The sequence below is a fragment of the Channa argus genome, chromosome 6 (assembly GCF_033026475.1).
Source record: "Channa argus isolate prfri chromosome 6, Channa argus male v1.0, whole genome shotgun sequence".
In the NCBI taxonomy this organism is placed as follows: domain Eukaryota; kingdom Metazoa; phylum Chordata; class Actinopteri; order Anabantiformes; family Channidae; genus Channa; species Channa argus.
This window is the reverse complement of record NC_090202.1, coordinates 20095001-20109132: the sequence shown is the minus strand read 5'-3', so window position 1 is coordinate 20109132 and position 14132 is coordinate 20095001. Positions and strand designations below refer to the sequence as shown.

Below are 14132 nucleotides of genomic sequence, written 5' to 3'. Positions count from 1 at the left end.
CTGGTGCTGGATTTAGTGTTCATTTGTCTATTCATCTGCATCGTGTATGGAAAGATAGCTGTGATGGTGCAGACTATAATATATAATCCTCACACATAGTGACACATTTCTTGTGAATCATAGAGGAAGGGAGTTGGAGAAACCACTGTGATGTGTGAATGCCATTAGCCTGCACCCGAGCTACTCTTTCTGGTCAACACTTGGCCTCCCTTCGCCCTGAGTCTGGTAGCTGTTGTTCCTCCTCCGAAACCTTTTACAACATGAAATCTAATCTCTCTCTTTAATTCCTCTGACCTGTGGCTTTAACTGTGGTTTTGGGGAGAGGGGAGTCCAGGGCTGATTCAGTAAGTGTAATGTTGAACTGTAACCACAGCCTCTTCTTGTCTTCCATCTTTGCTTTGTCTCAGATTTGACCCAATACTTCTCCCCTTCTGTCTGAGCGACGAGTCATCTGCCTTCTCCTCGTCTTTTCATCCAACACAAAAACACTGCGTTTTCCACTACTGAGATGCTATTAATGCTGGATACTGTAGTTGTGTCTGGAAATCTGTGAGATTTTGGAGAATGGGTCAAGTGGACATTGCTCTGGGCTCAGATTAACAGGCTGAAATCATGCACACACAAGTGAGAAGCTGCATCAACACATACCCAATACATTCACCTTGATTCGTCTTTACCCTTTTCCACGAACACACACACGGAGAGAGAGAGAGAGAGAGAGAGAGAGAGAGACTGGTGCATAAGCCAAACCCAGCGGCAGTGAAACAACATCAAACATTGAGCGAGTTGCAGCGGGAGGAAATTGCTGCTCCACCTCAGTCTAGTGGGATGACATCAGAGGCGTGGGTGGCAGAGGGGTGTCAGGAGCTGCAGGGGAAGGCGGTGGTGTAAGAGGGCAAGACAAGGGGAGGAATTGGGCTGGCCAGTGAAGATTGGCTCCTATCATTAACAACCCTGACGTCATGGCATAACATGGGAAATGGCCTGGGAGAAGGTTTGGATGTGAATGGGGAAAGTTAAGGAATAAATTTGCATAGATTTATGTGGTTTGCCTCCACTTCAGGATTAACATGTGAACTCAAGTTTAAGGTGTAACTAATTTTTAATTCACTGGTATTGGATTTAAAATATTTTCATATCTGGGACCCCATTTTAACGTTACTACTGTCAAACAATACAACTCAATGAGAGCCATGAATATGTATATTAGACATTTGGTAACCCAAGTCTTCATTATAAGATTCTTAAATTCATACAATTTACAAGCCGCTGAAATTCCAAAAATTGGAATACACACATATGGAGTAGTAACAAAATGAATCTTCCCCTGCGGATGACGTTTGTAATCTATCTCTAGCATCAGTGGCATATCCTTTTTTTCACCAGCAAATAGCTCTTTAACTGCCAGGACAAATATAATATCCATATACTGCAAATGTAATTTACTCATCTCACTCTTGTTATTGCATTTTTCTAGTCAATACTCTCTTGTTTCTGGCAATTCTGAGAGGGGAAAAAAAAACTAGGTCGAGCACGCTGAAGCACTTTTGAAAATGAGCTGTACAATTGATATCTTGTCAGCGCTGTATTATGTTTCTAATGATTATGACACACGACTTGTCTAGTGGTGGTGGAATAGGCACTCAACGTTTTTACATTTATATAAATGTATTGACTATGTGCTCTGCTGCTGCAGCACTGTTGACAAAGGGGATAACTGATAGTTGTAGATAGGGGAGACTAGGTTTGATTGCGGTTTGTGGAGCTATTGTGCCATCTAGTGGTCTTGTAAAGAAAAGTTCATTTATTTCCACCGATCGGGCTACTTTATTTATTTAATGCAATCCAATACAGTGGCTGTGACATGAATTCTGCCATGAGCCGGTTCTAAAGTTTTGGCCCAAACATTAAACATTTCTGACAGTTTCAACTTAAAACCGGAAAAATAATAACCACGTAAAAGTAGAATTCACTGCAGTATTGGATTGCAATAAATTGCACAGCTGCTCATAATGTTATGCCTGATCAGTGTATATAATGTATACACACCGTTGTGGTAGGTAATTCATACTTTATGTAGTAGTTGGATTGTCCTTTATACCAAAACCACAGAAAAAAAAAACATGTTTTTAAAAAAATCACAAGCGATATAAAAGCATTTATTTATTCTCACCATGTGTTTTTCAGTATGAATGTCTGTTCAGAATGAACCTTCATTAGATTCAGTATTCTTCCAGCAAAACAGGGGAATGTAATCCGTTATATCACCATTTAACAAGAATACAGATGCACTGTTCTAAAATAATAATTACAAATAAAGTAAGAAGAAGAAACACCTATTATTTGTCACTTTGAATGTACCGCACTAAATTTTTTAAAGCAAAGAAAAAAAATGAACTCACATCAAGGTGCTGAAGTAGAAATAACCCTTACTGTAGAACAACTACTGCAGTTAATAAACATCATGACTGCAAAGTGACAAATGTAATGAAGTCCAAACTAGTCTAAAAATTATTATATGCTAAATATTTCCCAAGAAATAATCATAATTCCAGTTTTGATATTCCTTTTGTTTCATGCCAACCTGGAAATACTGGAATTGTACAGTTCCATGGCATAATGGAATTATGGCAATAAAGTGGCTAAGTGCCGTACATCTTCCACGGAATTACTTTTCTATTACAGACGTGCCATACAACAAAAACATACAATATTTTCAAAAATGGTTTAGAATATGTTTGTAAAAAGATCAGAAACTGAAGACCTCTGATCAAGATACTGTACAGTACTGTGTGAGTTTGCCACTAACTTTGTGCTCAAGAATTTTTTTTTTCAGTGGAAATTTAAGACACTATGAGCAGCATAAAAGTGCACCATGTTTAAAAGTGGAAAACAAACTAAAAAACAAATACAACCATCTGCCAACTCTGCGTCCTTCCTCATTTACCCTCCTCTCCATCTGTCAACCAGGACGTTTGTAGCAGGCCTCCTGGTAGGAAGTAGCGTTCACAACACTGAACATATCTCTCCTTACAAAAGACAGGAAGTTCTTCAGAGGACAGAGCGGATGGCTGGCGTGGCGGTCATGGGAGCGACAGAAGGTGGTGTGAAATGTCACATCCTCGCCGTTGTAAAGCACCCTGATGAACAGTTCCCCATCTTTTGCTTTTGACTTATCACCTTTGCCAGCTCCTTTCTTTGGCTGCCCCTGTGTTGTTGGAGGACTCTTCCACAGTTCAAAGACTACCCTTGCTGCAAAACGCGGGAACCTAGCCTCCTCCAGGCCCAGGGCACTCAGCAAAGGGGCCATGCTAACGTCATGGGCTGAGGAGAGGGAAAAAACCTCCTCGCCTCCAGCTCGAGGCCGCCTGCCGGCCTCACTGCCCTTAGCAACACGCTCCATCTTCGATGCAGTTCGGTTAAGGTAGGGGTACATAGCCAAGATGGCGTATTTATGATACAGACCTGCTCTTCTTCGATCCGCTTCATCCTCTAGCTGTTGCCGACGAATCACAGCAAACTGTGCCATGGTGAGACATCCACCGGTGCCATCATCTCCTGTGGGAACACACGGGAAAGAAAGGCCATGGCATAGATGGCACAGCAGGGAGTCTATAGGGTTTGCAGCTCGGAGCTGGCGGGTAAGCAGACCCAAAGTGCGTGCCATGTCAGCATAAGTCTTCTCCAGCTCTGCATCAGCCACTCTGAGCTTATACTGCCTCCTCTGCTCCTCCTCCAGGTACTTGTTCCTTGCGGGGCAGTCACAGGCTGAGCCACAGAACAACGTGCTCCACTGGTGCCGCACAGTCAGCTTTGTCCAATCAAAATTTGGGAGGAAGCCATAGAGGAAGGCCAGTCCACTTTGAAGAGTCCGGCTCTTACCTGTGGTCTCTACCCAAACCTGACGTGGAGACCAATCAGAGGATAAAAGATTGTGATGCTTGTAGGCTTGATGAAGGAGCTGGCCATTGTGCAGATGCTGGACCACACCTGGAACAAAATGGTTTGTTTGACATTTGTTAACAAAAGACTGGAAACGCTAAAAGAAATATAAATAAAAAATTAATAGTAGCACAAAATTACAGTGGTTGCAAAGATTCAACTGTGTGAGTGACTCGGACTAGGAATACCAATTAATTGTCAGCATTTTATTTGCACTTGAAGAGTGAGATTAACAGTGAAATTATATTTGTGGTGTTCATGGTAGAGATGCTGCACTGTCTGATCTTTGTCTCAGGGCAGCAACGTTCTTACGCACAAACATACTCCAATCTGTATCTACAGACAGACAGAAAGGCAGAGCTCAGCTGAGGTGAGAAACCTAGGTGGGCAAGTCTTTTACTTCAACATTATGCACACATTACTATGTTAACCATAGTGAGTTTGTCTAATGACCAATTATTCCAAATATGCTAAAACAACAGCTGTCTGTATGATACTGTCTGTATGAACAGTTTAGTCTGGCTTGTGACATAACTTAATAACTGAGCTTTTGTTTTAGTGTCTTTGTAGCAGCCACTGAACCAGAAAAAGAGCTGGTTCCTTGCCTACCTGTCTGTGTGAGTTCTCCCATCTCACAGGCACTGTGGCTGGGCAGACGGGGAACAGAGCCTAGTGGTGTCTCCCAGTGGCCACGTTCTCCCTGACCCATGTGGCTGATGTAGGAGTTCATCAGAGGGTGGGAAGGCTTCCTGAGGGTGGCCCAAAAAAGCAAAATGTAAGGATGCCGAATGTGTAGAAAAATATATCGTAAGATTCCAAAATATATTCTGTTATGCACTGACACAGGATTTTCCTGTTAAACCACAAGTAGAACTACATCCCACAGAGAATCTGTTATGCCACCTGTCCAGGTCTTTTTGTCTGAACATGCTGGATTAAATATAGAACAAATAAAATTCTCAGGATTCTTTGCTTTGCTATGAACACAGTATCCTAGCTGTCTGTAGCACAATTGGTAAGGCAGTCGTCCATGGATCATGGGGTCAGTTGTTCGATCCCCGCTCCCGGCTACATGTCGAAGTGTCTCTGGGCAAGACACTGAACCCACAACATCCCATTCCCATCCCCAGCTGTGCATCCCTGGCCAAGCCCGGTAGAAACTGGGGAGGGTTGCGTCCAGAAGGGCATCCGGCGTAAAAACTGTGCCAAATCAACATGCAGACAATGATCTGCTGTGGTGACCCTGAACTCACGGGATAAGCCGAAAGGACGAGAAGAAGCAGCAGTATCTTAGCTGTCAGGAAATCAAAATGTGTCTTTATAATTTTGTGGATTATTTTTATTGAGAGCAAACTTTTAACGTTAGCTGTGTTCACATAATTTAGTTGAGATTTTACACTTAAATCTTACAAGCCTCTTATAAAATCTGGCTAAACAAAGAGTTGATAAGAAGTTTAGATGATTGTTCTATAAATTTATTTTAAATATACACAAAAACCTTTAAAGTTCAACTGCAACTGAATTTCTATATGTTCAGTATTTATCTACTTGGGAAACCTAATCATGCACCCACCACCAGATGTCTCTCTAACATAACACATCATCGGGCTGCAAGGCTTTTCTATGCGTGTGTGGGTGGGAATATGGGAGATGGTGATATGAAAAGATGAAAGAATCTTTTGCCTCGGGACATTTGTGCACTCAGACACATACACATATGCAAACACACACACGAATGGCAACACACAGGGATGAGAGCAGCAAGAGGAGCAGTCGCTGATCTAAAAGATTAGAGATGATTGAAGATTAAGGTTTAATATAACAAATCAGTGGGAGCTAAAGCTCATCTCGCTGATATTAATGGAGAGCATGCATGCGCGCACACACACAAACAAACATGCACGCAGTTTCCACAGTGATCGTGGATAGGTTCAGGAACATGGCATTACAAAACGACCTTCTGTCATTGGTTTTAAATCATGCTGCTGATTGCTACATAACTGACTGAATGCAGTAAACACAATCTGGCATCTACAGCCACCAGCTAAATTATGAAGCACAATCACATAGCTATATTTGTACAACATCCCTTTCTGTCAAACTAAAAGCTTCAAAGTACTACTCTGATAACATCTTTTAAAAAACCCTAGCCTGAGTTATTATTTTTTATTTCAAGGGATTGTTTCATTTTGTTGTCCCATTGCATCAGCAGCTGTTGTCACTATGTTTTCACTAACCTCTTTGTATTATCACACGTACTTAATTATGCACCATAAGGCTCATGGACTAGGTACTGGTAAAAAAAAAAAAATGATACTGTGCCCACCAGTGCTGCTGCTTTGACACCAGCAGGGCATCAGTTTTGCCAAGGGGAAGTTTTGGGACAATCTAGACTTAATTGGCTACGCTGAGAGAGTTGATGCCAGCGGACCGGGACACTAGTGTGGACAAAGAGCCAGCCAGGCTGTCTATTAGGGTTATTGTTGCTAACCAAAGATTACAGAGCCCAATTACATTAAGTGGGGATTATTATTACTGCACATGACAAGGATTAGTGAGGGAGGAAGGAATGAAGAAATGGGGAAAAAGCAGTAGGTTAAATGAGGCAGAGGAATAAATATAAAAGGAAATGAGATGGTGTGGTCTAAAGCAGTAAGTAAATGGGGTGATTGATGAAAGACGACAAAAACTTTGACAAAGACTGTATTGATGAAAGAGGAAAGTGAGAGGAGACGTTCTCTGCTGAAGAGAGCTCAGTTAACCGCAGATGGAGACAGTAGGTCGACATGCTGGTGCCAGCGTGCGCGCACACACACACACGCACGCACGCACGCACACAAACATACACACACACAGTAAGGATCCAGGCCAGGGCATAAGCTACTTTACATCCCTGTAAAATACACCCAGGTCTAAATAAAAAACAGAGCTACCTAAATCACAATAATTATACAGAATCATAACTTAGTGTCACTGATACAGTTGTGCTTATGTCTGTGTTTGTATTGTGCTTTTTGTTTGTCATATGGCAAATAAATATAATTCTGATTATTACAAAAAAAGAAAAACATAGAATAAGCGTTCACCCGCCTACAAATCAAGCACATTCAAACAAAAATATTCCAAAACACTTCACTGCTGAACCCATGCAGCCTCCTTATTGTATCGATTCTTCAAAGCTTTCAGCCAACACAGCATTTATGAGCTTTCTCCTGCTCGACTTTCCTGGCACCAAAAAGATGCTGTTTAATATAACAAACCCAAGCTCTGTTCAAACAGAATGACATCAGAGAGAGGAGCCTAAATAAGGCCAGTTAATGAAAAAGATCAGGAGTCACAAAAAATTTTAAGATTTGTTTCGAGACAGAAAATACATAGAGCTGCAGCACACTGGATAAAATAAATTAAATGTTAAAGAATTCGAAAATAAACATCTTAATAAAGAACTAAAGAACTATGCACAGCAACCTTGTGTTTTTCTTCTTGTTTGTTTACTGTTCTGTTTAATGAATAAAAGATGTGGAATTTTTATTCCCATAAAACACAAATAGGCATCCATGTGGTAGTGATTTCATTCTAACCACAGATCACACATGATTTCACTGCTTCTTGCGTTTTTTTTCTGTTGAATGAGTTGCTCATCAGTCAGATCAGCACATTTAGAAAACCTGTATGTTGTCAGTGAGCTTGGGGTGCATGGTAGATGTTGATATGTGTTATGTGTGTTAATACACCAATCAGGCATAACATTATGACCATCTGTACAACTTAATGCAATCCAATACAGTGCCTGTGCCACGAATTCTACTTTTACAATGTCTTCATTTATTAATTTCTAGGCTGAAACTGTCAGAAAGGTGATACTTCCACTATGTTTATTATTGAGGTCAAAGTGGGTAGTGGAGACATAAAAAAAAAATAAAATAAAATAAAATAAAAACTTACTTACAGCCGAAAGCAAACAGCACAATAAGGCTGATATGGGCTGATACGCTGATAAGTACAAACGAGGCAACAGGAGTGGAACTCCAAACCTCATGAATTCATGAGAGCTGAACACAGAAAGACGTAAAAACACAGTTGTACAGACAGGGAGGAGACAATCATGGGTCACCGGTGCTACTGAAACAGCAGTGTGGTGTGGTTACTCTGTGCCTTAAGCGTGACTTGGCTTAACAAAGTGCAGCTAAAGTAGACTGATCCAGCATGAACATTAATATGGATTTTTTTTTACTGTTCCCTTTTATAATTTTCTATCTGCAATGCACTTTTGTGACATTTTGTATGAATTGTGCCTTATAAAGAAATGATGTTTCAATGATAGATGATCACATCCTCTTCCCATCTTCCCACCCATCTTTTATTTTAACTCAAAGCACCCATAGGACTGATTATGAATGCAGATTTGGTCTGTTTTTTTGTTTTGTTTTGTTTAAGCTCTATAAATGGCAAAAATGAGGGTTCACTCACCCTCAGAATCGGTCCACTCTCAAGACTTATGCAAAATCTGTAAAGGTTATATTTAATTTTTTAATGTCTTCTACATCATGAAATTAATGTCTTGGAAGCAGGAAACATGGGGAAGCGTAATGATTTGATAGTGATATGAAGACAACTGGGTAACAGCATCTACAAAACAATAGGTCTCGTTGACAGTATGCAGTAGTCAGTGTCTACCAAAAGTGAATGTATGTAGGTAGCCCACCTGGTCTGATCCCACAGAAGAGCGACTGTAGCAAGAACTGCTGAAATAATTCATGCTGACATTGAGCAACATCTGTCAGAACACAATGCATCACAGCTTGTGTAGCTGCACAATGATATGCGAATGCTGGTTTTAATATTGAGGCTGATCACTGCACTCTGTCTCTCCCTCTCTCTCCGTCTCTCTGTGTTACAGTGCCTATAAAAAGTATTCACCCCCTTGGATGTTTCACAACTATTTTGACATTGTAAATCAATTATGGTCAATATAAGTTGGCGACTGACAAAAAAAATTTCAGAGAAATACCTCAATGTCAAAATGAAAACAGGTTTCTACAAAGTTATGTCAATTAAACAAAAATATGTAAGCTGAAATAAGTATTTGCATAAATATTCAGTATTTAGTAGATGCTACATCATTTCTCTGTAGCATATAATTTATGCTTTCGGTCACTGTCTTGTCAGAAAACAAATCTTCCAAGCCGTAGTTCTCTTGCAGACTTACCTTTACCTTCCAGGACCGGCTACCGAGAAGCATCCTCACAGCATCCTCACAGCATCCTCACAGCAACACTAAACATAGAGTCTTGTCCGGAGGGCAAAATGCACCATTTTGGTTTTTTGTATCCATCCCGACTTTTTAATGGCCTGTTCTCTGAGTTTTTTGGAGTATTCTTTTGTTTTCACAGTGTAATGGTAGCCAGGATTACTGATGACCCAGTGACTGGACCTTCCAGACACAGGTGTATTTATACCGCAATCAGTTGAGACACATTCACTGCACTCAGGTGATCTCCATTTCAGTTATTGTGGGACTACTAGCACAAAATGGCTGGACCTCTGTTGGATTATGCCAGTGATTTTAAAGGGGGTGAATATTTATGCATTTACATATTTTATTCAATTGACATTACTTTGTAGAAACCTGTTTTCACTTTGACAAATAATGAAGAATTTCCTGATATATTTTTTCTGTCAAAGTCACCACATTGTACTGGGCATGATTGATTTATACTCTCAATAAAAGGGTGAAACGTCCCAGGAGCTGGATACATTTGATTGGCACTGAAAATACACAAAGTGGGGGGAAAAACAATTTCAAACATATTAATTAGCATCACAATTGGCTTGTGTCATAAATAGCCTACTTGCCACCTGAACTCAAACATCAAGTCTAAAAGAAATGTTCATGGTCGATCACAGCAATCTGAAATGCAGATATATGCTCTGAAGGATTACAGTGTTCCAGTTCTGTCCAGATGTGCAAAGCTGATAAGGCTGCAGTGAAAGACTCATACAAAATGAAGTCATTTGCTATGTGCAGGTACAGACCAGTTCATGGCCATTTCATCTGTATTTACCAATATTAGTACTACTGTCAAAAACCAAATTGCCATTTGGAATTTGTATTCTACATAAAAGCATAGACATGGGTGCGCATCTCAAAACAGTTAGACCAAACTACATTTTCTGAATTAAAAAATTTCGAGATATACATTATATACTGTAACTTGTTACAGCATGTGAATGTGGTATACTATAACAGGTGTTGAGTTATATATAAATTTAAGTTGAGGTTATCACGCAGGAAAGTCTGAAAGTGTTGATTTTGGACTTCAATAGGTTCTATCAGGAACTCAGTTAACACTCTAGAGCGAGCAACAGAACCAACGTGAGCAAAGACTAAGCTCTACAAGTGAAGGAATGGCTGAGCTGAAAAGATACAGAGAAAGAATGAAGCAAAATGAATTTAAGCAGAATACAATGTTCTGTATCCCCCACCTACATTTCTGTGGAGATTTTACGCCACAGCAACAATTCTCTCTTTCCTGAGCTGTTCAGTGACAATGTTGCTCAAGTGAGATAACAGTGTCAACAACTCTGGTGCAGATGAATACATGCGCATAAACACATTTGCATGTGTGCCTCCTCTGCTGAGGCAAAGCACAGGAAAACAGATGTTGCAAATCAAACCCACCCGCTATTAGTGACACTGACAATACTAGCAAATCAAGGGATTGTGAGGATGTAGAGTTCGATAGCTATAAAGTTTCTGATTTATTAAAGACAAAACGAAGTGATACAAATTCATTCAACGGTTTATTAAAAGTTCAACAAATGCCAGAGAAGAGACCCTTGAGGGATTTTCTCTTTGACACACACAGCAACTTTTGTGACAGCAGCTAACAAAGCAGCCGTTTCTGTAGGAGGATTTCAAAAGCTGTCGCAGTAATTGGTGTCTCAAGCTCTCCCATTTTCCAGCAGGTTTCCTTGTTAGGCACTAACAAGGAAGTTGCAGAGACTCTCCTGGTGGCTTTTTCAGCCCTTTTCACAGACCTGGTTCAATTTAAAACTTTGAACATAAAGCTTTTATCTACAGACCCTAGGAAATAACACAATTAGAAGTGAATGCTTTTTGTATAGTTGTATTTTTTTCTGTTTCTACATTTGCCGAAGTGGTATAAGAATGTTTATCGTTGATTCTGTTATGTCTATTTGCAAATTTTTAGGTCACAATGAATTAAACTGCCTTGACTACTTCACGATAAACATTAGGGTACCAACAACCATCATATATTCCTGGATGACATCATCCAATGTCTATCAATTTAATATAATGTAGGACTAACAAAAGTAGGAAATGAACATGGACTAATCAGGCGTCTGGCACTGTTTTTTAACACTGGCTTTAAAATGTTTTGAACATTAATAAAATAGTTGGCGATTCATTTTCTTTTAATCAACTAACTGATGCAACTAAACCTTTTTTTAAGTAAGCACCTACCATTCATTCATTATCATATATTTGTAAGGATTGTGTGCCTACTTGTTGATGGACAAGGTGCAGTCGATTGCAGGCCGTTTGGTCTTAGGGATGGAGTACAGAGGGTAGCGGTCCCCATGACGAATCATCACCTGGACAGACAGCAGCTTGTAGTCAGCAGGACTGTGACCTGTTAGAAGAGACTCACATCAAGTTCTGCAAGTAAGTTTACTTTTTTCCTATTGTTAACTTTGTTTTATCCAGTTAATCTTTGGAACATGTTAGTGGTCCAATAGAAAATTAATAGAATCGAATTAATAGAATCTCATGCCACTTAACTGTAAATAGTACTTAAAGTCACTTGCATGTTTAAAAATACACCAAGTGGCAAATTGTATTTCTAACTATAAAAACTACATTGTTAGAAGTGAGGGTAAGTGAGTTTAGACCAGGAGACCAAACAAGGGTCAGCTGTTTCTCAGGAGCTAGAGCACTAGCTCCGCTAATCACAGGGTTGTTGGTTTGATTACTGGGTCATCCTGTCACACGTCAAACTGTGCTTGAGCATAACAATTAACCCCAAATCAGTTGCTAGCGGCCATCAGTGAATGAGCGTTTGCGTGATTATGATTGCAAATAGGTGAATGAGAAGCAGTGTGAAGCATTTTGGGGACTGATAAGGTGGAAAAGTGCTATACAATTGGAAACCGTGCACTCTTTCCAAGGCTAGGAAAATGAACATGAAATCTTAAGTCAATGTTAATTTCGTAAATCTTGCAGCCGTGCTACCTTAGCAGCAGTCAGAGAAAAATCAAACACGTTTGTTGAATGTTGGCTGAGGATGTGAGTGTCTTAAACAGTAGATTAAGCAGATAGTAGATCCAAGGACACTTTAAAAATAAGCATGTCACTGGGAAAAGATCCACCTTGATAAATTGATTTTAAATAAATCTAAAAGACTTTTCTTCTTTGGAGACAAACTGTTATCCAAAGATTACCACTGTGCTTGTCTGAGGCAGTCAACAATATTTGCATATATCGTCTCGAACTGTGCCGACTTTTCAGTAAAGGAGTAAAAAAACTGCATGCTGCTGAACACTGCAGCAAAAATGATGCAATCCAGTTGAAATTACACACAACTGAATCCTCCCTCAAATCCTGACACTAAATCTAACATTATTACTGTATTAATTTATTAAATGCAAGTATTATATAAGTACTTATATGCTGTCCATCAAATCAGCTGGTTCTCATTTTGGTTTAAAATGTATCTTCAGAGCTCAGAAACAGTGTGAGAGGCAAATTTTAAGAAAAACTTAACCCAATTTAATTTCAAAAAATAAGTTGACTTGGACTTCAGTCTTTCAGAAACACAAATCATGTGTAACCACGGCATGCCATCGTGAGTTAGACAAGCTCTATTTTATGTGTCAGTGTGCGGGTCTTACCCTCCCAGCCCTGTTCAGTGCGGTTGGGAGTGTTGCAATATGCATAGGCCTCAGAAATGGGGTTGGGTTCCTGCTTATGAGGCACTGGTAAAACTCTCTTCCTGCTCTTCCCTAGATTCACCCCACCACCTCCATCTACAGAATGAAACATTCTCTCCTCTCCCATGGGAGCCGTGGGGATCAGGTTCACTGTAGAAAAAGAGGAAAAATGAAGGAGAGGTATCAATAAAATGAAAAAGAGGTAAAGAATTGAGGCAATACAAAAAATAAAATAGGATAAAGGACACTGCATGGTTCTTACCAAGGCTCAGTGTAGTGTATGCACATTCACTACCCTTCACAATTTAGGATTTTATATTTTTTTAACGGTTTTCCACTGATGCCTGACTTGTTCATCTGTGGCACCCACAGACCCACTCACTACCTAACATGCTTCCATCACAAACAAACCAGCAGACAAGATGGGAAGAACAAGAAGGCAAGTAGAAAACAACACACATGCATTGCAATGGCAACATGCAGCCACCATTAATGTTTTTGCCAAAAACATCACACTTCCCACACCGTTCTGAATTTGACAAGTAATGATTAAACAAGTCTGCTGTTGCACGTTGACAAACCAGGATACGGATGTCATCCTTAGATCCGTACTGACAGCATTACTGAAAATGGAATACTAATTTTAGGCAACAATAGTTAATCTCCATGTCTACAGCTTTTCTACCCCAAAAGCCCTCACTGCTAACCAAAGTGTTGCCTGGACACCAATGACCTCAGGCCTGTGGAGAGAAATGGTCAAACAAAAGCAGAGGTGTTTTGGGAACAGGAACAGGCATTCACAAGGGTCCAGCTCTTAGCAAGACGAAGCTGAATTCATATACCCCCTTTAGCAAGACCAATATCCAAATCCTACTTACTGTATATCTCTTTCTCTCTCTCTCACACACACACAGACAAACTGCAAATATTAGACACCGCTGAAAAGAAAGGGAGGTCTTTTTCTGACTGACTATTTCAATGCTTTTACAAACTTAAAAACAGACTTAAACCACCTACTATGAATGAGTGTTGTGAGTAGAGTTTAACAGGTGCTATTCATTCATTCACTGTTACACTGTTTTCCACAGCAACTTCATTGCTGGGTGGCTGTGGTCATAATTTCAACAATGTTTCAGCCAAACTATGACAATATTAAATCAAGCAAACTGCTGACATTAAAATAATGTTAATGTATATAAATGCCAAGTAATTTGCAATTTTTAACGTGTGTAAAA

The 14132-nt window shown here is 39.9% G+C and overlaps 1 protein-coding gene across 7 annotated transcripts in view; it reads right to left on the bottom strand.

Moving 5' to 3' along the window:
• Nucleotides 1–2146: 2146 nt before the first annotated feature.
• pxylp1 (2-phosphoxylose phosphatase 1) overlaps nucleotides 2147–14132 on the bottom strand; it is a 20636-nt gene continuing 8650 nt past the window's right edge. For all 7 annotated transcript variants that reach the window (XM_067507609.1, XM_067507610.1, XM_067507611.1 and 4 more), the window contains 4 exons: nucleotides 12859–13047; nucleotides 11474–11600; nucleotides 4552–4691; nucleotides 2147–3990 (listed from right to left, as the gene is read on the bottom strand). In XM_067507609.1, the coding sequence (XP_067363710.1) occupies nucleotides 2963–3990; nucleotides 4552–4691; nucleotides 11474–11600; nucleotides 12859–13047 (1484 nt within the window). In that variant the 3' untranslated portion in view covers nucleotides 2147–2962. The remainder of the gene's footprint in view (nucleotides 3991–4551; nucleotides 4692–11473; nucleotides 11601–12858; nucleotides 13048–14132) is intronic.